We start from the raw sequence: 24,516 nt of genomic DNA, 5'->3' as shown, positions 1-24,516 counted from the left end.
TTATCCGGGCTTATAATCTAGTCAGCAAGAAATCTCCCTTGAACTGGAGTTAAACGCTTAGAAGCTACGTAATAGCCTTTTGAAGTGCACCTCATTCAGCCATAAAGGTGGTGACGGGTAAGTTATATAGCCTTAAAGCAGCTTATAAAGATGAAATTCTTTGAGATATTAAATAGCTGCTTAAATGGCAATCTCGCAATCGTCCATAGGCGTGTTTGGTGGTGTGGTAGGTGGTTGTTTTACAAAAGTGGGATGGACGCGGTGTTCGGAATCTATGCGAGATCGGAATGTACGGAGTAGGTGGCCGAACTTAAACCTAGACTGCACTTTAGTAGTCCGTTTTCTCCTACCATCTTAAATCCTTACAGTTCTATATCATATTCTAGCTCATTTTTAATACCTTGCAACTTGCAACACGTTTAAAGTGAGAGTGAATTTGAAACAATAGTTTTAGGCTGCTACTTTATATTCACGAAATCAAGGCGTGACTCGTGTCGGGGCTATTATATTTTTAAGTAGCATAATTTTCGATACGACAAGAAGTTTACCAGCGTTTCAGGCATCGACCTAGCAGGATACTCTAAATAGTATATAGTTAGTTGATGACATAGGGCTAAAAAAAATAAACCTTCGGCCGCATCTCATTGCCAAGCCACTCGTATTCGCTTGACCCGCTGATCAGCTTTGAATAATACGACTATACGAACATCGTTTGTGACGACGCAGAAACGAGGACAACGCTGAATCTGGAAATTAGTCGTATTCGTCTGCTTTTACAGATGTTACAACTTCAATATAAATATGTCTGCGAGGCAATTTAGCAGGGTTGAGTTGACTACAACACTACAATTCTTCATTCATACCTGATCATTGACTTCCACAAGCATGATACAGCCCTTTCAGCATACCATCCCCGTGGCCTTAGGCATATTAGCCGCTGTCGAGGCAAAAGGCCTACCCCGACATCGCTGTACCTACGGTGAAGACTGCTGGCCAGATGTACAAACCTGGGACAAGTTCAACGCCACCGTTGGCGGGAAATTAATTCGCTCTGTCCCATCGGCTGCTGTATGTCACACGGAGCTATACAATGCCGACAAATGCGCCGACGCAAAGCACAGCTGGCTAGATAGTTTCTGGCGCACGAACCAAACAGGAGCCTATTCTGCTACAGTGTGGGAGATGGGTGAGACCGGACAATGCTTTATTGATACGCCTGTCGGCGCGAAATGTGATCAGGGAATAGGTATATGTTCAGCGAGAGTCATATATAAAAGATGCCTTGGATTACTAACGATATGTGTGACTAATTAGTGCCTTATTACATGGTTCGCGCAGAGTCAGTCAAAGATATCCAGGCATCTGTGAAATTTGCCAGTGAGAAGGACTTGTTACTGGTGACCAAGAATACGGGGCATGATCAGTGAGAATTACCCATAGGCATATATTTATGGAATTGACAACTAACAAACTATAATAGCCTCGGTCGATCAAGCGGTAAAGGTGCATTCGGGATCTGGACTCATAAGATGAAGGGCATCGAATGGCATCGCTCCTTTGTGCCACACGGAGCACCAGCTGATGTCGACGGCATACCGGCTGCAACGTTGCAGCCTGGGGAACAGTGGTTTGGTAAGTGAATAACTTTGATACTCCTGGGATAGTAAATACGGCTGACAGAGATATAGACGTTTACAATGCTGCTGAGAAACAGGGAGTCCTGATTGTGGGAGGCTCAGCACGTACTGTTGGTGCTGCTGGAGGATATTTACTTGGAGGAGGCCATTCACCTTTTGCACATACCTATGGTCTTGCTGCTGATAGTAAGTTTAACTTCCATTATTGGAAATCATACTGAGCTGTCTGACACGAATATAGATCTATTGGAAATGACTATTGTCTCCGCCGATGGTGAACACCGAGTGATTAACAGGTTCACCGACCCTGATTACTTCTGGGCCGTTCGCGGGGGCGGTGGAAGCGCTTGGGGTGTAGGTCTTTCCTTGAGACTTTCCTTGAGCATGTAGCCACGGGGAGCAAAAGAATGGAGCTAATTGCCCTGAAATCAGGTCGTTACCTCAGTGACCTACAAAACCCACCCAGTCCCACGAAACCTCACAGTCGGGCTCGTCCAACTAAACGCAACCGACACCCCTAGCTTCAAACATATTGTCGCTGAAGCACTGCAGCGCCTACCAGCTGTCACAGATGCGGGCTGGGCAGGATACGCAACCATGGCAGAGGGTTTCGGCGCCATCTTCATCAAACCAAACAGCACCGTGGAATCCTTCAACCAAACATTCGCTTCATTTTATAAGCTAGCGCAGCATCACGGTGTCAATGGAACTGTCGGAGCGTACCAATCGACATGGGGCGGATACATAAAGAACTTCCTCAAGGACCCCAACATCGGCACTAACGTCCAGGATACATCGAGGCTGTTAACTGCGGAGGTTATCAAAAAGAATACTGACCAGCTGGTGGATTTCATTGTTGAAAATGCCCCAGCGGCTGGATTCGATTTCGGTACGTGCAAGTGTCTTTAACATCCACCATCACGCTAATTCCTTAACTCTCTTCCAGTCGGCAAAGTGAACAACGACGAGCGTGACAACACTGCCATCCATGACGTCTGGAAACATAGCCACGGGCTTTTGAGCGTATCCACTAACTGGGCGGATAATGCGACGGAGAGTGAAAAGCATAAGAAGCGACAGCAGGCTGTACAGCACAGCAATCGCTTAACCGAGATTGTCGGTTCGGACGGAGGGACGTACACCAACGAAGCCAATCCGTAAGTGCCCACTTCCATCTTTGCCCTTATTGCAACTGACAAAATGTTGTAGGTATGAGCCTGACTGGCAGAATGTCTTTTGGGGACAGAAATACGATCGATTGCTATCGATCAAGCAAAAGATCGACCCGACAAATCTATTTGTATGCAATCGGTGCGTCGGGACGGATGTCGTGCTGGAACCATAAGGTCAGCACAACTGGAGATAGAACTACAATTGGTGCATGGTCTTGTTTACGATGAAGCTTACTCTTCTTGTATTGCCATTCCTTTTCCTCCTTTGTTCCATAATCCCATTTGACCTTCATTTAACCACGACTATTAGTCGCATTTCCTTCGTTTCATATGGTTGTATGTATTAGTATCAGCATGTGCACTATGGAGCCTATATTGCTTTATGTATATTCTTTTAGAGAATAAATAGCATGTCGTACAAATAGCTTTATATATTGACAACTCTAAACAAGGAGGACATTCTCTATATCTTTATCTGAACATATACCTTAATTTCATTATGGTTGGTAGATTTCTTAACTGCGAGATTTCTATAAACTTCACTCAAGTCCGTATATTTGAAGACAGGTCATTATTATTTATTCTTTCTCATAGGAAGCTTATAGTAAGAGAATAACTCCGCAAAGATTTATAACCCTGTTAAGCCAAAGTAGGTAGCAAATGGTGAGAAGTATCAATTTTAGATCGGGAATTGGAAACCATGTATATAATGCCCTTGTCTTGCCGATACCATGATTGTATACACATCTAGTTATTCACAGTTTCGCCACCCCATGAGCAAACAGCAGGCAGCGGTAGAAAAATTATTCCTTAGAGAACTTTCATTTCCTCATCTTCCTTTTCCTTTTGCTCCCAATCCAAGGCTGCCCATCACCGTCATCCTTCTGTCGCAACAAATGTGAAGGCATGATCATGGACGTCACCTCGATTGATTTCCAACGGCTTCTAAGTTGGTATATACTCGCCTAGCCACTATCTCAAGAATGGATTCTAGACCATTTAACTAATCACACTAATAAAATAAGCTCAACGGCCTCTATGCGCGCACCCTAGACCCCGTTGGAGACTGCAGGATACGAGCTTTGCACTATCGAAGGAGACCCTTCTTCTCCAGTGTTTCACTGATGATCAGATAGACCTCTTTCTAGGGTTTCAGCTTATCCTTGCGACTTATGCAGTGGAAAGATTCCTTGTCCATCTCCATTGATGAAAATACAACTTCCACATTGTTTTCTTCTCAGGCTATGCCAACGCGTGTATAACTCACGGTGTCTCTGGTGATGCGTCTTTGAAATATCTTGTCTCACATCAGGCGATTCGTCAACATTTCCTGGGGACTCTCCCGTCAGTTGTTCCTTCTATGCATTAAAGTGTTTTGATACGTACGAGTGTCATGAATTTAAACTGTATTTCGTCTCCGTGGGTGCATATTTTGTGACATGTCATGATGGAGCATTTCCAGAAAATTCAAGTCCTGGTGGGAAAGGAAAGCAGTACAGGCTTGAAAGAGCTCTTATTGTCATCAGAGAAAGATGAGCCTTCGGATGAAAATGCCGACAACAGCAGTTTGGTCAGCTAACATTCTACTTCGATGGATGATACATTGGTTTGTCTCATGTTGGTATAACATTGCACTGATAAGCATGCTCGAGTGTCGAGACACAAAGGTACTTTTTTCACATACTGTCTTTAACCTGTTCCAAGTTAACAGTGATAGTTATGGCAACAATTTTACAGGGATCTTTAGGCCACAGAGGACGCTTCTATATCATCGGATTCCGATGTAGGTGGATCTCCAGATGTGGATTTGGGGACAAGGAGAATCTTTTACGATGTCGCTTCATCATAAGTTTTCACACTATTGGCCGCCTAGCTCAAGGGATTTCAACGTCAATTAAACCGGGAATTGAAAAGAAGACTTGTACCCCAATGGTTCATCGACGGAATAACACGGCATTGGAGTTCATCTCGGGCATGAATGGTAAGTGCCGTCAGGTGTGCGAAATTCTCTTCCGGAAGGGATATCATCGTGCTGTAATAGCTACTGGGACGCTGGCGCTTGGTATTAATATGCCACGCAAGACGGTTGTATTCACTGGCGACTCGGTCTTCCTTACTGCCTTTAGCGTTCGTCAGGCAGCTGGTCGAGCAGGCCGTTGGGGCTTCGATTTTCTAGGCAACATTGTCTTCCAATGTGTCTCCTATCCTAAGGTCTGCCGACTGCTTAGCTGAAAGCTCCCAGACCTTAATGGTCATTTTCCCATCTCAACCAGCTTGGCTCTGTGTCTGTTTATTCTGCTTCTCGTGTCTGGGCTTGCCCCATTTGCTGTGAAGGCCATTCCGTCAATTTTATCGTGTCCTCGCATATATCACAGTGGACCGGAGAGTCAAAACAAACTGTGCTGCATCACTTACGGTTGCCAATTGAATATCTTCGCCGCGACTATCTTTTGGATCAAGGTGGAGATCCACTGAATTTTGCAGTAAAAATATTGCACCTCTACCGCACCGAAAACTCCAGTTTGCCTTCCATACAGTACTGAGCGGAGGGTATTTCCACGAGCTTTGTAAAACATTGATACTAAGCCAGGAGAGATCACACGCACTCTGGTGCTTGTCATGTCGCACCTGTTCGGGCGCCTAACCGCTTCCCCAGAAAATGCTTGAGCATCACTGGACGAATGACAAGAATTCGCCCTCGATCGTGGTCGTTCCATATTTACCACAAGAGGCAGCGGGATCCTGCGCGTTCATAACAAGACAACATTGACATTTACTCAACCTACGTCACTACATTCATATGACAAATCTCCCGATGCATCGAAAGTCACCCGGGTGCCGGTCATACAAAATAGCAGTCTCTAGATTCTGTGCTTAATACTGGATCCATCAGGTCAAGAATGGAAAAGGTTTCTGAGAAGTGGAAAGATAACATAGATGATGAGAGTGCTCCCGAGGCAATCGACCACGTGCTCAACGATTCCAAGCCCAACAAAGCGAAAGCCATTCGTGATCAGAAAGGGGTACCTAAGCCTACAAGCACTATGCTAACTTCTGCCATAGAGGGCAAGGGATGCTAAAGGTCTTGGACGGTTTGAATTGCTGCAGGCTGAATTCAATGAAAATTTCAGCGGGCCTACCTGCAGGAAATCAAGTGTTCTTCGCATAAGATGTTGGAGCTAGAGAACAGAACACAACGGCAATATGTCTTGGCTAAGTTGGTTGTTCTTGAATTGTAAGACAATGAAGAGAAATTATTAGATTTAAATGCCAATGTTCGCTTTTCCATATCTTCAATCTGATAGCTTCCGATCAGGTTACAGGTCGGGTGGCACCGTTCTAGAGTTGAGATGCCGCGCTAGTCAATTCACATATCAGTTGCATTGGCGGAGGTATTACTAATCATAACATCGGAGCACGTGACCATTCCTATCGGAGAGCGCCAAGAAACCTTTTTTCCTTATCAAATTTTTTTTTTTATTTTCCGATTCTCTCCAAGTCCCTGGTGTCGACGGTGGTCAATATTATCAGTCAATATTTATTTGTATCGTCGCTTCAGTTTAAGCGCAGGTGACCTGCTTCCAACATGGCGCCTGTCTCGAAGCAACGAAAATTGGATCGTGAATCCTCATCCAAGAAGACTCGCGACAGCTCAGACGAAGCCGCCTCCTCTTCCTCGCCTTCACCCGAGCCAGAGCAACACCAGCAACTAGAAACCTCCTCTACCGAAGATTCCCCAAAGACCTTCAAAGACCTAGGCGTCATTGAGCAGCTATGCGATGCGTGTACGTCGCTCGGTTACAGCAAACCCACGCCGATCCAAGCACAATCGATCCCGATCGCGCTACAAGGCAGAGATTTGATTGGACTGGCTGAAACTGGCAGTGGAAAAACGGCGGCATTTGTTCTCCCAATTCTGCAGGCTTTGATGGAAGCGCCTCAAACACTGCATTCCTTGATTCTGGCTCCTACCCGTGAACTCGCCCAACAAACGTCTCAGGTGGTCGAGGCATTAGGCTCGTTGATATCGGTGCGATGTACGCTGCTGATCGGAGGAGTTGACATGGTGGCTCAGTCAATGTCTCTGGGAAAGAAACCACATGTTATTGTCGCTACACCAGGACGTCTTCTGGACCACCTCGAAAATACGAAAGGGTTCTCTCTACGACAGTTGAAGTTTTTGGTGCTGGACGAAGCTGATCGTTTGCTGGATATGGATTTCGGTCCCATTCTGGATAAGATCTTGAAGATTCTACCAAAGCCAAACCGCAAGACATACCTCTTCTCCGCGACGATGTCGAGTAAAGTTGAATCGCTGCAGCGCGCATCGCTCACGAATCCGGTCCGTGTTTCCGTGTCTACCAAATACCAAACCGTGTCTACTCTGATCCAGCGATATGTCTTCCTGCCGCATAAATACAAGGATATCTACCTTGTCTATCTTCTGAACGAATGGGCCGGGCAAACGGGAGTGATATTCACACGGACAATTCACGAGACTCAAAGAGTGACCCTTATGTTGCGGAATCTAGGATACTCGAGTATCCCTATTCACGGCCAGCTTTCCCAGAGTGCACGAATAGCGTCCATCACCAAATTCAAAGCCAAGGCGCGGAACTTGCTGATCGCCACAGACGTAGCAGCTCGTGGTCTTGATATCCCCTCGGTCGATTTTGTCGTTAATTACGATTTGCCCCTAGATAGTCAGTCGTACATTCATCGAGTTGGTCGAACTGCACGTGCCGGCAGGAGCGGAATCGCCATATCGTTCGTCACGCAATATGATATCGAGACATGGATGAGGACGGAAAAGGCTTTGGGAAAGAAGCTGGAAGAGCACAAGATTGCCAAGGACGAGGCTATGCTTTTTGCCGAGCGCGTTGGCGAGGCGCAAAGGTCAGCCGCTATCGAAATGAGGGACATGGACGAGAAAAGAAATGGGCCGAGGTCCCGCCAAAACAAGGGTGGGAAGAGGTCCCGGGAAGGTATGGATGAAGATCAAGGTTGATGAGGATTCAAAAGTAGGTGTCGCATATAAATAGAGCTTAATACCACTTACGTTCAATATCGGTGGCTTAGCTTCATATCCTCAAGCAAGTCTAGTGTGCTGGTAGTCCAGTGTCTAGCTCCCCGGATTGCAACCCTTGTCTGATGGACCTGGTATCCAGGGAATTATGCTACAGTAAATCGTCCGTGAAATCAATAGTTCAAGTGAGATCACCAAACCATTGCTCTGGTTTCCGACCTCTTCCCAGAGCGGAAATCTGATTCCGACAATCGGGGAATACATAAGACTCATCCACACCATGTGGATGCGCCGTATAGTCAGAAAGTTATTCCTATTGTCTTTTATAATCAAAAATATTGCTCTTGAACAAACAAGCAATCGGCTCCCTATCACCAGGCCTGCGCCCATTCCATACACTCGACAAAAAGATCCAAGCTGCGTCAGAATATGGGTTCAATAGCATTAAGATTGTGTTTTCAGATTTAAAAGTATACTCAGAGAGTCTGCAGATATCCATACTGGAAGGAGCTGAAAGAATCAAGAACATATGTGACATGCACAACGTGGAGATCCTTTCGCTAGCTCCATTTGAAAACTTCAAGAGAGCTCAGTCACCTATACTCCAGACTCGAGCGAAGCACTGGCTCGCCATTGCTAGAAAGTTAAAAGCGCCGTATCTTCACTAAATTACCAAGTTATGGGCGAGTCCATTTGCGGAATCCGGAAGGTTTCCCACGGCAGAAGAGGATCTAAACGACTCTCTGGATCGGTTTAAAGATTCGTTTCCCCTGGACAAAATATTCTATGTGCAGTTATCGGATGGAGAACAGTTCGATCCGTTGTCAGAGTCACATCCGTGGTATCAGGAAAGTAAAGCTCCACAATTTACATGGCCGAAGCATGTGAGGCCATTCCCGCTGGAGACAGAATTAAGTGGATACATGCCTGTGGCTGGTGTGGTGAAGGCCTAGGTGATTGATAAATGCTTTCGTGGCTAGATTTCCATGGAGGCGTTTTGATTGGCGTATGCGTAACAAGGACTTTGAAACAGAGACCCCTGCTTTCAGACTTTCAGAGCCCGAGAATCGTGGAACCAAATCCAGGCCGCGGTTGATCTTTAGTGTGAGCGTGTTTCGCTTAGTAAAGTGGGCGCGCGTCGTATTATCGGCCGATTCGAATGATACTCTTTTCTCTACGAAAACAAGTGCTACTTAACCATGAAGATTGTCTAGGTTTCTAATAATCCACTTACGATAAGATGGGTTTTTGGAATCAGAAACAGTGTCCTGATTCTGACATATTAGTATTAAGACCAGAGCCATGTCCGACGCATATATCATCTCTTCCGTTGAATTTAGAAATTCGCAAAGAATATAAGAAAACCGTAATTATTTCCCCTCAAGACAGGATGTATAGGCTCTCAATCAAGTTTACTTAATGCATAAAGGTTTTGTTTATTCTAGGAGTCTGGCCATGCAGTCCCTCATTCACGATAACCCTGTATAACCTCCTCTCGAACGTAACCCCGAGATAAACGCTTGCCTGAAAAGTCCAGTAGACACATAGATAAGCCGGGGCTAATGGGTATTTGGTATAGATGTTTACTGTTAGCCTATGTTACCCGATGCACACTTGTCCCAGCCAGAATGCTCCAGGCCCCCTTGTTCTACGCATTGAGAATGACCCGATATTTTTTTTTTTTTTTATCCTTTAGATCTTCTCTTTCTTCAACTTCCTATTCCTTTGTCTTCTTGTTCTTCTGCTTCCTAAAAAAAGGGGGGTTGCTCAGTTTCATGCCCAAGCATTCATCTAGACGGCAGCTGGATGTATATATATATTTATGTACTAGTCGCTTTACTACACTGCAAAACAAACTTAACAATAGTGAGGGAAAAATTCATAATACATCTTAGTGTCTAGATTATTCTATATTATATTACAGGAGTAACTACATACATGGTGGATAGCTAAATTACGGAGCAGTATCCAGTAGCATGGTACATCTCATTGTATATAGGCTTGCAACATACCAAGTTGGAAGTATGCGGGGTAGGATTAGTGGAGGGGCTGCCGCATAATGAATCCCTATTCTATGCTCATGCTTGTCCTACACCTGTGCAACTGTATGTTCATGTTATATATTGTTGTCTCTATTATTCAACATACTTCCAGACGATTCATATCCTTTTAAGATAGTACAAATAAGCCAATTGCCGAAGGCTATAGGCTATTTACGGTGGCAGATAATGGCATATCATTGATACTATCTCGGCAAAAGCCAGAGATCTAGGCTGTAGAACAGATGCTTGTCTGGAGAAGACGTGGCAAAGAGCTAGGGACTCAAAATACAATAGTTGGACGATATAATCGCCACAAACTTCACAGCAAATCAACTGATTATGACACAGCCAAGACACTGATAACAAAACCATAAATAGTTCCTGTGCAATCTAAACTACACTATAATAAGGGATTCATACTCATGCCTAAACCTAACAACCCCGCAACTCAAAAGTTGTCTGCTTCTACACTCATGCTCAGGATACCTGGTAAACAAGGAGAGCATACGTACACCCTGTGCGGGGAAACAGCAGTGCATATACCTTGCAGCGCCAAACCATGCAGTAGAAGAAGGTCGGGCTTTGGAGTCGGGATGCGAATGTAGTTGGCGAGGGGATTTAATTCCGGCCGACAGCTACAGAGTCAGTGACTAGGGCCCACTTATATAAGCAGCCGAGATCGTCATTTGAAGCTCGGGATTTGCTGTTCACTAACGCCCGTTTCGGGACCCACGCTTCCACATTATCAATAATACTACCTACTCCGCACGCTTCAGCGCACGAACCGCCCAAATCCCGGTTGTATCATGCCATCTCTTCTCAACGATAGCTTCATGTATTGAAACCGCTGCGGAGACAGAATCCGAAAGGCCCGGGTGGACTGAGATGGACTGAAGTCTCTGCCTTCTCATCCCAGCCAGGCTTTGCAACGATGAATGCCTGGCTATAAAGGGACCCTGGATCGCACGTCTTCTCAACTCCATCTCCAGCACAAGAAATCAACTCTTCCAATAACCATCAAGTCCAATTTCTCTCAACTGTTCTAACCTCGAACCCTCATCCATACATTCATCATGGCCCCCGTCCTCAAGAAGTACAAGGCTGCCGCCGTCAACGCCGAGCCCGGCTGGTTCGACCTTGAAGAATCGGTCCGCCGAACCATCCACTGGATCAATGAGGCCGGTGCGAACGGTTGCAAGTTTATTGCCTTCCCGGAGCTGTGTACGTGCATCTCGAAGCCTGAGATACGAACCAAAGTCTAATTCTCGAATAGGGATCCCCGGATACCCCTACTGGATGTGGAAAGTGAACTACCAGGAGAGCCTGCCTCTGCTGAAGAAGTATCGCGAGAACAGTCTCCCCTCGGACTCCGAGGAGATGCGCCGCATCCGCGAAGCCGCGCGCGCTAACAAGATCTACGTCTCTCTTGGCTACTCCGAAGTCGACCTGGCCAGTCTATACACCACTCAGATTCTGATCTCCCCCACCGGTGATATTCTCAACCACCGTCGCAAGATCCGCGCCACTCACGTGGAGCGTCTTGTCTTCGGCGACGGAACCGGCGACACCACCGAGTCTGTCGTGCAGACGGAGATTGGTCGCGTCGGACACCTGAACTGCTGGGAGAACATGAATCCGTTCATGAAGTCATACGCTGCCTCCCTTGGTGAACAGGTTCACGTTGCTGCTTGGCCCTTGTATCCGGGCAAGGAGACCCTCAAGTACCCCGATCCGTATACCAACATTGCTGAGGCGAACTGCGACGTAAGTTTATTTCAGATTGCACGTTTCTCTTGTCCCACTCATAGCTAATAGGCTCCTCAGCTTGTCACCCCGGCTTACGCCCTTGAGACCGGAACTTTCACTCTTGCTCCCTGGCAAACCATCACCGCCGAGGGTATCAAGCTGAACACCCCTCCTGGCAAGGAGCTCGAGGACCCCAACATCTACAACGGACATGGTCGTATCTTCGGTCCTGATGGACAGAACCTGGTTCCCCACCCTGACAAGGACTTCCAGGGACTTCTCTACGTTGATGTGAGTATCTATTTCTGGATTATGCGATTTAGACTAACCTGAACAGATTGACCTCGATGAAATCCATCTCACCAAGTCACTTGCCGATTTCGTAAGTCTACTACCCTCTTCGCTCATAGGAATATTGATAACTAATGGTACTAGGGTGGCCACTACATGCGTCCCGATCTCATCCGCCTTTTGGTGGACACTAACCGCAAGAATCTGGTTGTAGAAGAGGACCGTATCAACGGAGGGGTGAAGTATACTCGGACTGTGGACCGTGTCGGACTTGGCGAGCCTTTGGACGCAAAGCCTGCTGCTGATGCCGACGAGTAGAGGCTTGAAGCTTCTAGATGGTATGGAAGATGATCTTGTGTACATTAGATGAAATTGAATCGCAACTCTAGTATATAATTTGAAATTTTTTTTTATTTATTCTTTCTACTCGGTATTTCATTTAACAAGTAATGCAGTAGACTTGTTTAGAACTTCTAGTGGGTCCTACTTATTTGTTTATTTGTTTTATTAGTTACTTTTTTAATATCGTTTCTTAATCTGATTTTAACCACTAGGAAAAAAAAAAAAAAAAAAGAGTACCATAAGATCCTAAGCTACATGAAATGCAGACAGATAGACGTAACACCCGCTGCAGCAGACCGAGGTCTTGTCATCGATGGCAAAAATACAATCACATGCTGCAAATCTTCAGTTCTACAACGTAGTACAAGAGGCGTACAGAATGCTCGAGAAATTTATTTAATATTCATAAAAAACATCTTCGTCCCTCACACCAAAATACAAACATATGATTTAGCATGCATCAGAAGGAACCGTAGTGCTACCAGTACGACCCCATGGGCTGTACTTAGCGCCTTCGCCTAGACCACGTTTCGCAAAGGCCTTCCAGAGCTCACATTTGTTGGCACTGTTGGTCAGAGCCTTATCGGCATCGATGATGGCATCGCGGGCCTGAATGAAGTTCGGGTTGCAGGGTTGTCTATTTTATTGTGAGTATGTGTATTCAATAAATTTTTAATTTTTCTTTTCTTTTTTTTAGGGAAAAAAAAAAAAAAAAAAAGGGGGGGGGGGAGAGGAAAGAAGAAGAGAAAGAAACTTACAAGGCCATTCCGTCCATGACTAACTTCATCGACAAGTACTTTCCATCAGTTGGGACTCCATCCTTGAATTTGGGCTTGGGCTCATCATTCTTTCCGTGTTTATCGATAAGAGCCCACAATACTTCGTACAGCATCGTGGCCCAGACGGTGCCAATGGAGTGCACTTCGTTCAGCTCATTCACGCTCTCGTATGTGTACGGATTGGTGTTCAAGGAGGTCGAGTAGGGGTATTTGCGGATACCACCTTGTTGATTCGCAGCCCATTCTCCCATACTGTAGTCGGTGGAGTGGGTATCAGCGGACTTGAGACGGATGGCAGTTGCCATGAAGTCACCCCAGCCTTCGCCCATGCCGCCGGATTCCAGGGCATTCAAGCAGCCGGCATTAGCGGGTCCGCCGGTGAGACGGTTGGACACTAAGATTATCTGTGTGAGTTGTTGAGAGTCTTGCGATAATGGGGGAAAGGTCCTTACGGCCGTGGGTGTATTCGTGGATCACAATACCCGCTTCGAAACTACCGTCTCGATTGGGCTGGGATGCAGTCCAGGTATACATGCGCATACGTCCGGGTTGTCCATCGGGAGGTGTGGCAAAGTTGGCGTTGTTTGTACCAGAGCCGTCCTGGGCATTGAGGATCACATAGTCGCTTCCTTGGCCGCCCTTGTTGGCGTTGTTGTACTGGAAGTTACCGGCTTTTTCGTCGAAGCCGAGGACATACAGCAGGTCGTGGTAGGTGTTGGCAGTGTAGAAAAGCTGAGTGATCGATGCGTTGATGTAGGACGTTGGGGGAGACATGGTTGAGCTGTAGGGGTAGGTGAACTTCAGCTGGGGGCTATTGGGCCGGAAATTGTTGAGATATTGTGAACCGCCGGTAGGATTGGACTGCGCAATACCGTTGTTGCCACGTGTGGTGGTGTAGTTGGTCTTGCCGTCGCTGATCCAGCTGAATGGAGATGCAGTCAAATCCCAGGGGTCGCTGACGATGGCTCGCTCTCCCTCGGTCGGATCGTTGGTGCCCCATTTACTATAGGTGAAATGTTAGATTATGCTTAGAGTGCAGGGTATTTAGTGATTTGGCACTTACAAGACCTGATAGTCCGCTTCAGCGACGTAGTCAACCACGCCGTGGACTTTATCCTTGTCCTTCGCATCAACGTACGACAGAAGCCAGTTTTCTTCAACATCTGTCTCCACTCTCCAGGTGAGCGACAGGCTTCCATCGGGCTTCACGAAGTAGACAAGCTTCGCCTTGGGGTCGGACACGGTGCCCTTGGTTCCCTTGAAAGTATACGATTCCTTCTCATGGGAAGCCTCAGTCGAGGCGCTGTCTACGGAAATCGACAGCTTCAAGGTATTCTTAACACCTTGGAGGGCAGCGATGGGATCAGAGAAATCACGTTTAGCCAGGGGATTGGCCTCGGGGACTTTGCCAGTGTAGAAGGAGTTTCCATAGGAGAAGATCTTTCCATCTTTTCCGACCTACAAAACTGTTAACCATGATTCCAGAAGATGAAGTGCAACATACATTGACGTTGAAGTCCGCATTGTCAATATCAATATCATGCGCGGTTTGACGGAAATGGACATGAGCAATGCCATTGTTGCCGACGTAGTGATCATTAACAAGACGGAAAGTAGTGTCGGGAGAAATGGTCTTAATGAGCTGAGTCGCAGCCTCGACGTAGGTCTGCTCCTTGAATGGAGCAGCCGATGTAGTAGCGTCGCTCGCAGTGTCGATCGAATTGACGTACTTCGCCTGAGAAACCAAGCGGAATGCATTCACGTCAACCGCACGACGAGAGAGGCCGCTCGACTGGTGGATGGTGGGATGGGAAAGGACGGCGAGAGGTAGGGCAATGGCCCCGAGAAGCAAGTTCCGCATCCTGACGCGTCAATATGTACAACTTGGGATGCGAATCAAGACTCAAGAAGGGTATATGGGAAGAAAGCAAAAGAGGAGACAAACAAAGAGGGAAGGACGAGCTTGACGATAGAAAAACTGGAGAATGAGGCATCCCTCACTACCTATTTATATGGGATGATCAACTGGTAGGAGAATTATCCAGCTGCCACATTGGGATAGCTCTACAAAACCCATCTTCATCTATGGATGGCATGCGAGCTGTTGGTGGGTTGCAAAAGGCGATAAGAAAGTCTCCCTCCGTCCTCCTCCGAGACAGTTACATTACTCTTGATCACACTCCCCCAATCCCCATGCATATCCGAATGGGGGATCAGCTGAGTATGCCATTGACCGGGGGTATTTCTGCAGATAGCACAACCCAGGGTTGGGTCGGACCAAAAGTAAGATTAAGGTGAACCACTTTGGCCGTCGGGTCTCCGGGTTGACTTTAGTAGAATCCACATAGTATGCCTCAAGGGGATTATCACCAAGACATTTTTATATTGGTGTTCACTTAAACAGGCCAGGGTACATGGACTGCGAGTAATAACTGCCGGAGTGCATTGTCACCCAGTCCAATAAAAGTAAGTGGTTCTTCGTTGTCCGTCGGCCTGAATTAACAAGCATCTTGGCAATGTCTTGGGTTACATGAGGCATCCGGGCCACGCCAAGCCAGCCTCAATTTTGAATTCCCACGAGTAGTGCATCTTTGCTGGAAAGGGTGGAAATGCGAACACATGTTGTCTTCTGGTAAGATTCAGGGATAGAAGAGGACTGGCTAGAATACTGCACAACACCAAGTATACCTCATTGACGGGATTTAATCAAGATGGTGGGAGATGTTCGTGTTGACATGTGCATGTAATAGTTTAGATCCACCCCATTCGGGCATCGACAGGGGATCTTCCCACTGATTGGGCTGCCTGGCTGTGACTAAGCAAGATAGTGCAACCCCTGAGTCTCCCAGTGATCGATCTATCGGTTGTTTTTGATTGGGGGCAGGGCTTGTCATGTCTACAATTGCCCGCAGTTACTCCGCAGTTTGGACCCTGCTCTCATATGAACATGATGCAATGAGAACTCCACGTTCTACTAGTACCGACAGGAGTCCACTGAAAATGGAAAGGGCGGTCCACAGAGGAAACCCAACACCGAGCACCACAGTGGCTGCGGCATACCCCTGACAATATATCATCGGACATCGTCAATTATCAACTGCTATGAGCCTATGACGCAATCGTATATCCTCCACTATAACTTCCTCCTCCTCCTGAAATACCATCACTGGATGTGCGGTTTTCCGCGTTAGATCGAGTGAAATTGAAAGATGAGATTGACTCGAGTGCTGTAAAGCATATTGTTTGCACCTAACAGACAAAAGGAGCCTCTATCATTGTTTATCTGCTGATCTCGTGTTATCCTAATCTTGTACCTGTTTCATGTTCCATCGCAGTGGACCGTTGCAAATTGGATGGTGATGCAACATCAAGATGGTTACCCCAAACGAATATCAACCTTAGACGGCACAGGGTTATGACGACCTCGACAAATCGGGTATAAAACTTGTGACGAACTGTTGGGGCTAACCCCTCTCTGTTGAACACTAAAGTCTTCTTCACAGATTCTGACTTACAGGGATACCATCAACGCGATTGATTCGCATAATCTTCAGCTGTCATAGTTTAATCCATCGCCCCATCCAAGTTTTCACAACACTTTTGGCTTCATCAACTAATCCAAGGTCAAGGAGGAGCTGGGTTGTACCTCGGACGGCGGAATCCAACGCTGAGAAGATCCAAGCATGGACGTAGCTAGTATGTTCGCCAATAAATATGGTCTTCATCTCTGTTTGATAATATGCTGGAAGATATAATTCTTGCTGGCCGACCCAAGGCGACGCCCAAGCCCCCGCCTGGTGCTCGTCTACTTCCCAGCATTGTCGATCATATATACCTGGCATAGATAAGTCACCTTAATCACACAGAGGGGGGGTGGCGTACCTGTGAACTGTTCAGCAGCGATAGGGCCATGGAATTCTACCATCGCCCGCTGGATAAGAGCAATATGATCCTCGGTGCTCAAAGCAGCCGTCGAGCGAGCCGGAGTACCGCTAATATACGACGCAAGAATGACACCAGGTCCTGTGCCGTTAATATTGAACGACGGGTAGCAAACCGAGCCGACTCCTGGTACGTCCACAGTGCCACAACCTCCGTGGATAGGATTCTCTTGATGCTCCCAAAATCTAGTCTCATAATGCAGGGCCATCTTGCAGGATGTTTCATAGTTCAGCCCCGAGATCGCACGACTCAACAGGGAAGAGTAGCGGGGCAAGTCCCAAAGTCGGACCTTGCTAAACGGAGCCGAGACAACAGCGTAGTCATACTCCTCGCTTTCAGGGACCATCTGCAAGGGATCATTTCGCCAATTGACAGAGATCTTTTTTGTTTTCTCGTTATATGAGAGACCTTCGATTTTGCGCCCCAGTGTAGTCTTGTTCGCTACATGGGGCCAGAATGCACGTGGAAGAGATTCCAGACCTTTGTCAATCGTGAGAAACTCAGTAGCTGCGAAATAAACATCCTCATAGATGATTTCCCAGATTGATTTGGTGCTAATTCCGGCCACATAATCCGTGACATTTGGGTCATAACCCAGTGCGTAGCGCAGATACGCTTCCTCAGACCAGTGAAGAAGCCCATGTTCAACCGCGGCTTTATGTGCACGAAACATGTTGGAGGCCGCCTCCTTCAGCATGTTGACTTTGTCTTTCTCGGTAAATTTCCCGAGATCAGCCCTTGCGTCCGTTACAGCCATTTCATTAGGGGGTGTGGCCGTGTACACCAGAGAAGGGTCCTCTGCTACCTGGGCTGCGGTCGGAATGCGACCATTGGGAAGACGATTTCCTCCGGTCGAAGTGGGAACATTTGATGCGTTTTGAATAAACGGGATAAAATCAACGTTCAGCTCCGGGTGGTCGTTCGCATTCATCTTGTTGAGGGTATCTGCTAGCTGGAATACCATCTTATGGTCTTGGATGTCAAAGGTCTCATTCGTACCCGCGTATGTAATATGGACAGGGAAACGCATGGGACCCATCTCTTGGTACTGGTACTGGTCGGGACGGGTGTTGTTAAGATACTTGGTGCGAATCCGACCTCCGATTCGATTTGATGATTCGATGATATGCCAGTTATGGATGCCAACAGAGTCAAGAAGCAAGCTTGTCATTAGACCGGCCATACCTCCTCCAACAATCGCAACAGACGAGTCTTTTGCCTTGGCCACAGCCGCATCACCGGATTCCTTTCCTTTCATATATGCAACTCCGTCAAACCAAGGACCCATGGTGTCAGCCACGTCTGCAATGCTCTCTCGGCGGCCAATTGGAGCAGCCACGGAGATAGGATCCGACCTCCCTACCAATGCAGGTCCGGAGAACGCATGAAGGCAGTGGAAATGCGGTGCATCTGGCGGTGTTGACCAAACAAACCGTTCGGGGTGTGACCCTCGTTTGACAATCACTCTCCCAATATCATGGTGACCTTGAGATGTACCAGCAATGTCACATTCTCCATACACAAGCTGAATTTCACCCTCAAACCTCTCATCCAGGAACTCAAGATAAACGTTATGCAACGAGTCCGCTGTTATACCAGATGGTACATGAAATCGAAGCAAATCGGGTTGTGTTTGAAAAGCAGCGGCTGAGCTGATAGTCGAAAGGCTTAAGGTTAACAAAAGCCGGCGCATCTGCCTCATTATCGATGTTATGAATCAGAACTTATTGATGATATCTACCGAGTATACAGCACCCCTTGCGTTTCGCAGTCTTATATAGATTTCTGGGTTCGTGCTCACTTGACAATCTCTCCGCGCTTTGCCGGTATAATAGCTTGATTTCCAATCACCGGTCATTGAGAGCATCAAATACGAACCTCCGACCTCGTATCTGAGAAGTCATTACAGCGTTACGTAAATGCTCAAGGTCTTACTTAGATTGTATAACCAGCTAGGCACCCAGTACAGTCTCTGGATTACGGGTTTTTAAATTTCCTGACCAGTATGCAACCATCAAATAATGTTATTGCCACCATGGTGTATTTAAATTACGATTACCTAGAGGATTATTACAGGCCCATACTCCGTATAGGTTTATCGTTTGATACTATGTAAATAGCAAACGGTCCATATTAAAATATATTGGAAATGGCTTTGACACATTGCATTCGGGAAATTTAGAAACTGCAGGCCGGAGACTATACTACAACTACTCTAATGCGCACAGTATTGTCGAGAAGAAAGCCATACTGACACCAAGAAGAGCTACTATCTTTGCTACGCTTATCTTGAACCCGCCGGGCTGGTTATCAACGATAGTTTCCTCTGTGTATGCTACTTTTCTTTATCCGTTGTCCTTCTCTATCGTTGTTATGCACATCCTAGGATCCAGTCAGCACTGTCTACATGAACCATTGATACCGCATCGCATGGCATTACCAGCTAGGGTAGGGATTAACATTCCCGAGAAATCTGCCTTATCAGTTCCAGAGAGCATACAGTACAAGCCTTCGGTTCTGGAAGCCGCGGACAGTACTCTTGGCATGCATCCTAGCCACTAGTAGCGTGTTGCTTTATCATCATTCCCACCAATGATTAATTAACTAAATACGGGGTGTATGTCATCCCTTGTTAAAGACAGGGCGTGAACACGGATATCTGGCATGTAGCTGATAAGTTCCTTGGTTTGAGTCATCGTTTGGGTGAGAAACATTACACGTCATAGTTCAGCTATACAAAGGCGCATACTTCTGGGATATGGCTAACTGGAGAGCTAAAACTTAAGCTAAGAGGATATCATGTTCCTAAATTCCTTTCTTGTGTAGATGCGCTGTGACCAACCTGATGACATATATTGCAGTTAGTGGTTGTCAGCAATACCTGATATACCCGTCCTGCCATTTGCAAAATCTGTCAGTATTGTTGATGCTGGGAGGAGAAGACTATATTACCATAATTTAAAGCAAATGGTTTGTCCTTTGATAGGACTCACTATAGGTTTTTTTTTTTTTTTTTTTTTTTTTTTTTTTTTTTTTTTTTTCTATTTTTAGATTTTTTGCATTTTTTAATCTGACTGTCGCCTACCGTATCTAATAAATCAATGTAGTACAAGGACGGAGCCACAAAGCATAGATGACATTGCATATGACATACAAAAAGCAAGTTCCAGCTGTTGAGTAACATATTCTGCAGCAATTCTGCCTGTTTCCTTGGTATTTTACAAAAAATAAAGTTCTCATTTTCAATAGTTGTTGTTCACATGCATGAAACACAATACTTCAAATTGTCGAAAACCTCGGGGGAAGAAGCTATGTCGTGAGGTGCTAGGATAGCGGTGACTAGATAGTATATTGAAACTATCGTGCGATCTAGTATCGCTTGGTGAGTATGTTCCTCTATCTACGAGGGAGGGCGTAGACAAACGCTTTCTTATGTCTACGTATCCCTTAGCCCCTTGCGTGTGATATATCAGATCGCTACGGGACTAGGATACACGAAGGTGCCTTAGGCATCCTGATTTCCAACACAAATCTTGTTTTAGATACTCTTCCAGCTGCACACTTTATATTAGTTTGCAGAGGTATAATAGCTCCTTTATTCCGTACATAACTTCGGGCTGATTCCAATACACTGATAGCATAGTAAATAGACCCCCTAAGAAGGTCCTAGAAAGAAAGGTTCTTGCTATAATCATTACTAAGTTTTAAGCAGAAGCTGTCTGCTAGATATGACCTCAGCACATGAGGGAATACTCCGTACACCGGGATATTCTAAGAGCTAGCTAGTTCGCATCAGGAGATATATTTCACCATTCTAGTAGCGCATCGGTGGCTTGAAAATCCTAGGTGCTGCGCGTAATAATATAAGATGATCGTCGTATCTGCTATTACAAAACTATTCCCCATTTTTTCAATCTCGACAAGGCCAATCTCCTAAGGGGAGTGCCACGGATTTGGGACCAAGTTACAGAGTGAGTATGCGGACTTATCAACAATACAAATCAGAGCATCTGGCCCTGTTGGCCTGTAGATGGCTAACAAATTCTTATGGACAGCAGTGGCTATTGCGGCACCAAGAGTGCAAACCCTCCATCACCAAATGCGCCTAATGATCCATTCCTGGTTGGCACCACCGTTCGGCTCCCAAAGAACAATGGGCGTGCCATTATCAGGGCTTGAAGCAGCAAGATCCAGAACTTTTCCCGGATCAGCCATATTGTGGAAGCTGCAAGGCACATAAGCATGAGAAAGCAGCAAAACAGCGGTAGAAAATTATACACACATGTATCCGAAACCATCGTTGGTAAAAGCTCTCCACAATGAACGTGGATCGTTTGGGTCGGCTAACGCTGCGATTGGCCTGTCACCCCCATCTAGAGCACGTATCAGCCTGACATATTGTATACAACATAGTGTTATATCCACAAACCAGGAGCAGTAATTCTTTTACCCCCTGCAGCAGAGGCGATCATGTACGTATCATCCTGAACAGGTAGAATATCCCAGTTCTGGTTAGATCCACCATTATGCTGCCTTCAAGTTTGTGAGTAACAAAAGACCAGCCGGTTTATTGAGAAAGAGTATATAAAGCTAGCAATACATACCAGCCAATAATACTCTTACTATCACTGCCACTTAGATCAAGGACAGTCCCTGTTGCTTTATTTGTGAGTATATATTGTCCTGGTTCGATGTAATTATTCATAGTGATGATATAGCTGTTAATTTGCGCCAGGCTAGGAGCCTTTCAATGATCAATGATTGAAATCTGGTATGAGAAGAAACTTTATACCCCTAAACTGCAGGATTAGAGATATTTGAAAGAAGTCAAATACTGGATATCGTCGATACTGGTTGTCAACGTTATAAACGACATACCAAGCGCTTGGAAGGGAGGCGGGGTAAAGCTGAAACAAAAGCCACGTCAATAGCAGTACCTCATGCCACACATGTAAGTAGTTAAAGTACATGCATGAGCTTTGACGTGGTGCTGCAAAGTTCTACTACTAGTCTTAGAAAGATCTACCAGTGCCAAAATCACCTCATTGGTTATCAACACAAGATTGACAAGATTGACGATGCACAGATCTCTTCAGGGCAGGTCCGTGAACCCTACTATATATCCAGCCAAGAAGGCAGATCAACCGCTTCCGGTCCTCCGTAACCCTTTTAATAGAATAAGTTAGTTGGATTCTATAACATAATATACTCCGTAATTGTGCCTTCTCTATAATTGGGGTACTAAAAATTCAAAGAGCAGGCCTTCTAATCCTTAGATACATTTTAAAAACAATTACACGAGTTAGTCTATCTAGTATTGAAACATATGGCTTGACTCCCTCTATTGGCTTCACTAGGAAGCCTGGGCTTTTAAGTTGGTCGAATGGTTTTGTCTTGACATCTAGTATTATATTAGCCCAACAAATACTATTATAAACATTTTAATAATACTACATCAGACAGGCAGGTCGACTGAATAGCAGGGGCCTTGTCTCAGCGACATCTGCGGCCGTGAGTAGATTGTCAGCCATCGCTGTCCATGCTACTCCAGCCTGCCACATCAGACTCTCCAGGACATTGAATTTCCTCTTCCTAGAGCTCATGGTTTATTTACGTTTCTTAACTTCTGTATATATACAGGTGATCAGGTAACGGGAAAGCTCTTGCTGTTCCCATGATCATCGTTGGAGAGAGCATGCGGGGTACTGGATCATTGCCTTAAGCTCCTAGGTGGAACTCCAGATAGGCAGTCTTCCTTTGTTCAATGGGTTCCTGTCAGGCCATGCCAAGCTCATAAAGGCACGTGTAATCCATCCAGAACCGCAGGAATCCCTTTAAGCGCCAGCAAGAGCGCCAGATTTCATTGGGTCATTGCAGTGGTTGGTTCGGCAGCCTCTGCCGTATGGAAACGATATAACCCAAATCTATTCGAAAGGAATATCTGACTCACTAGCAATCTACTAGTTGGGTGTTGCGCCTTCAGGGAATTTACAGGAGTAATCCTAGCCACAGAACTGGTCATTAATAAAAACCAGTGTACTGTTTTAAAGTTCAGGTACGCCAAACGTCGCCATTAGGCTGACTCGAAGAAGGTAAAAAAAAAGGGACAAATGAACAACCATTAACTTCAGCCGCTGCTGCAGAGAGCTACCAGCCTCTAAAGAGTCAGGCCTATGCCAGGGCATCTGGGTGCGTGAAGCCAATCGTCACAATCTTCAATATTTTTCTGGAGAGAGAAAGTACGACATGGTCTATGCGCGTGAGTTGGTGCTAGTATTGACGGGTAAGGACCCCAAGCCCGTTATTCAGAAGTGGTACCAGCTTCTCAGACCTGATGGGTACGTGCAGTGGATTAATCAGATTAAAAAGACGTGTCCAGAGTGGCGGTCCCGGCTCTCACAAAGCTTGTAAAACTGTGGTATTCGGACGGGTGCCATAACTGGATTAAGACATACCGCAGTTGTAAATGAGGAGGGATGTCGGGATCCCTTGGTTGAATATATTGACGACAAGGCTGAGCTGCTGCGGTCGTTTCATGATCTGTACTTGCTGACTGTAGATGTGTTTGTTTTGGCAATTATTCGCATGAGGGAGCCGGGGACGGCAGTCTAGGTCTTTAGCTCTATCCATGCTAATTACTGAAGAACATGGTTGTGGTGCATCACTGTCTATTCCACGGTTCGTGGTGGCTGCGAAGAAACCGCAGGATTTATGTTGATTGGGCTTTTTGTACCAAATACAACGAATGCCATACAAGTAAACCCCCATTCCACTCTGGACAGATTTTGCACTCCTTTTTTACTCATTTTTCCAGCTTTTCTACTGCGTGACTTTAAAAAGCGTGAATAAAGACTATAGTAGTGCTACTCTGCTCAGACTATGTAACCAACCGAATTTAGTGCAGTATACCTGTGCACCAAAATGATTTTGATATTTGTCAGGTCTCCTACTTCACTATGTTTTCAGGTAAATATGATATGCAAATACGAAGTCGGGACATAGACTGCAAGCCTGAGGCCGAGACATTCTTGGCCCTTTACTAGTAGTCTAGTAAACCTTAGTGGCACAAATATAACTTAGTAAACTCTTGGATCATAGTTACTAGAAATCCCGTAGATTTGGAAAGACAACCGGAAGCTCGGGCGAGACTGTAGTTTCGGAGAAGGGCTACAAGCCCAAAGGCCACCACACAATCGCATATAAAATTTAACACTTGATCTACTTATAGAAAGCTCATTGTAATATCAAAGCATCCGGCCAGGCTAATATAGTGAGAGTAGGATAATGCTTAACTAGAAGTTTATATACTGGCTAGGATGGAATTCCGATGAGGCTCTCTCTGGCCATTGTTTGTCGAGCTCTTTCCAGTCTCAGCTGTAATTCCCACAATAGCGGACTGTTGACTGAATTGCAAACATTATGGAGAAAAGCCATGGAAGTGTTCCAAAATTCCGGGAAGGCCATAACACATATTATACTGCAGAACTAGCGAGCTATCCATTTATTTCAAAGTTATGGATTTGACATCCACCCTATTCC

The 24,516-nt window shown here is 45.9% G+C and overlaps 6 protein-coding genes across 6 annotated transcripts; 3 read left to right on the top strand and 3 right to left on the bottom strand.

Moving 5' to 3' along the window:
- Positions 1-885: 885 nt before the first annotated feature.
- Positions 886-2,982, top strand: ATNIH1004_003020 (FAD/FMN-containing protein; the record flags this gene model as incomplete). The annotated part of the gene is made up of 8 exons (XM_033567702.1): positions 886-1,246; positions 1,315-1,423; positions 1,481-1,632; positions 1,689-1,823; positions 1,879-1,991; positions 2,070-2,526; positions 2,584-2,794; positions 2,847-2,982. The coding sequence occupies 8 exons, from the start codon at positions 886-888 to the stop codon at positions 2,980-2,982; spliced, it is 1,674 nt and encodes a 557-aa protein (XP_033429697.1).
- A 3,413-nt stretch (positions 2,983-6,395) lies between these two features.
- rrp3 (RNA-dependent ATPase RRP3) lies at positions 6,396-7,817 on the top strand (the record flags this gene model as incomplete). Its single annotated transcript, XM_033567701.1, has 1 exon — positions 6,396-7,817. The coding sequence occupies one exon, from the start codon at positions 6,396-6,398 to the stop codon at positions 7,815-7,817; it is 1,422 nt and encodes a 473-aa protein (XP_033429696.1).
- A 3,133-nt stretch (positions 7,818-10,950) lies between these two features.
- ATNIH1004_003018 (carbon-nitrogen hydrolase family protein) lies at positions 10,951-12,232 on the top strand (the record flags this gene model as incomplete). The annotated part of the gene is made up of 5 exons (XM_033567700.1): positions 10,951-11,098; positions 11,151-11,641; positions 11,702-11,914; positions 11,961-12,005; positions 12,059-12,232. The coding sequence occupies 5 exons, from the start codon at positions 10,951-10,953 to the stop codon at positions 12,230-12,232; spliced, it is 1,071 nt and encodes a 356-aa protein (XP_033429695.1).
- A 474-nt stretch (positions 12,233-12,706) lies between these two features.
- MEP5 (extracellular metalloproteinase) lies at positions 12,707-14,896 on the bottom strand (the record flags this gene model as incomplete). Its single annotated transcript, XM_033567699.1, has 5 exons — positions 12,707-12,893; positions 13,015-13,429; positions 13,488-14,038; positions 14,099-14,493; positions 14,540-14,896. 5 exons carry the CDS (start codon positions 14,894-14,896, stop codon positions 12,707-12,709), a joined length of 1,905 nt encoding a protein of 634 aa, XP_033429694.1.
- A 1,696-nt stretch (positions 14,897-16,592) lies between these two features.
- On the bottom strand, positions 16,593-18,679 carry ATNIH1004_003016 (flavin monoamine oxidase family protein; the record flags this gene model as incomplete). Its single annotated transcript, XM_033567698.1, has 2 exons — positions 16,593-16,870; positions 16,918-18,679. 2 exons carry the CDS (start codon positions 18,677-18,679, stop codon positions 16,593-16,595), a joined length of 2,040 nt encoding a protein of 679 aa, XP_033429693.1.
- A 2,390-nt stretch (positions 18,680-21,069) lies between these two features.
- On the bottom strand, positions 21,070-21,682 carry ATNIH1004_003015 (uncharacterized protein; the record flags this gene model as incomplete). The annotated part of the gene is made up of 4 exons (XM_033567697.1): positions 21,070-21,202; positions 21,260-21,350; positions 21,407-21,510; positions 21,582-21,682. 4 exons carry the CDS (start codon positions 21,680-21,682, stop codon positions 21,070-21,072), a joined length of 429 nt encoding a protein of 142 aa, XP_033429692.1.
- Positions 21,683-24,516: the final 2,834 nt, after the last annotated feature.

This window comes from Aspergillus tanneri, assembly GCF_003426965.1.
Source record: "Aspergillus tanneri strain NIH1004 chromosome Unknown AapTan_1_pilon_pilon_pilon, whole genome shotgun sequence".
In the NCBI taxonomy this organism is placed as follows: Eukaryota; Fungi; Ascomycota; class Eurotiomycetes; order Eurotiales; family Aspergillaceae; genus Aspergillus; species Aspergillus tanneri.
The sequence above is the reverse complement of the archived record's forward strand: the minus strand, read 5'-3'. Positions and strand labels throughout refer to the sequence as shown.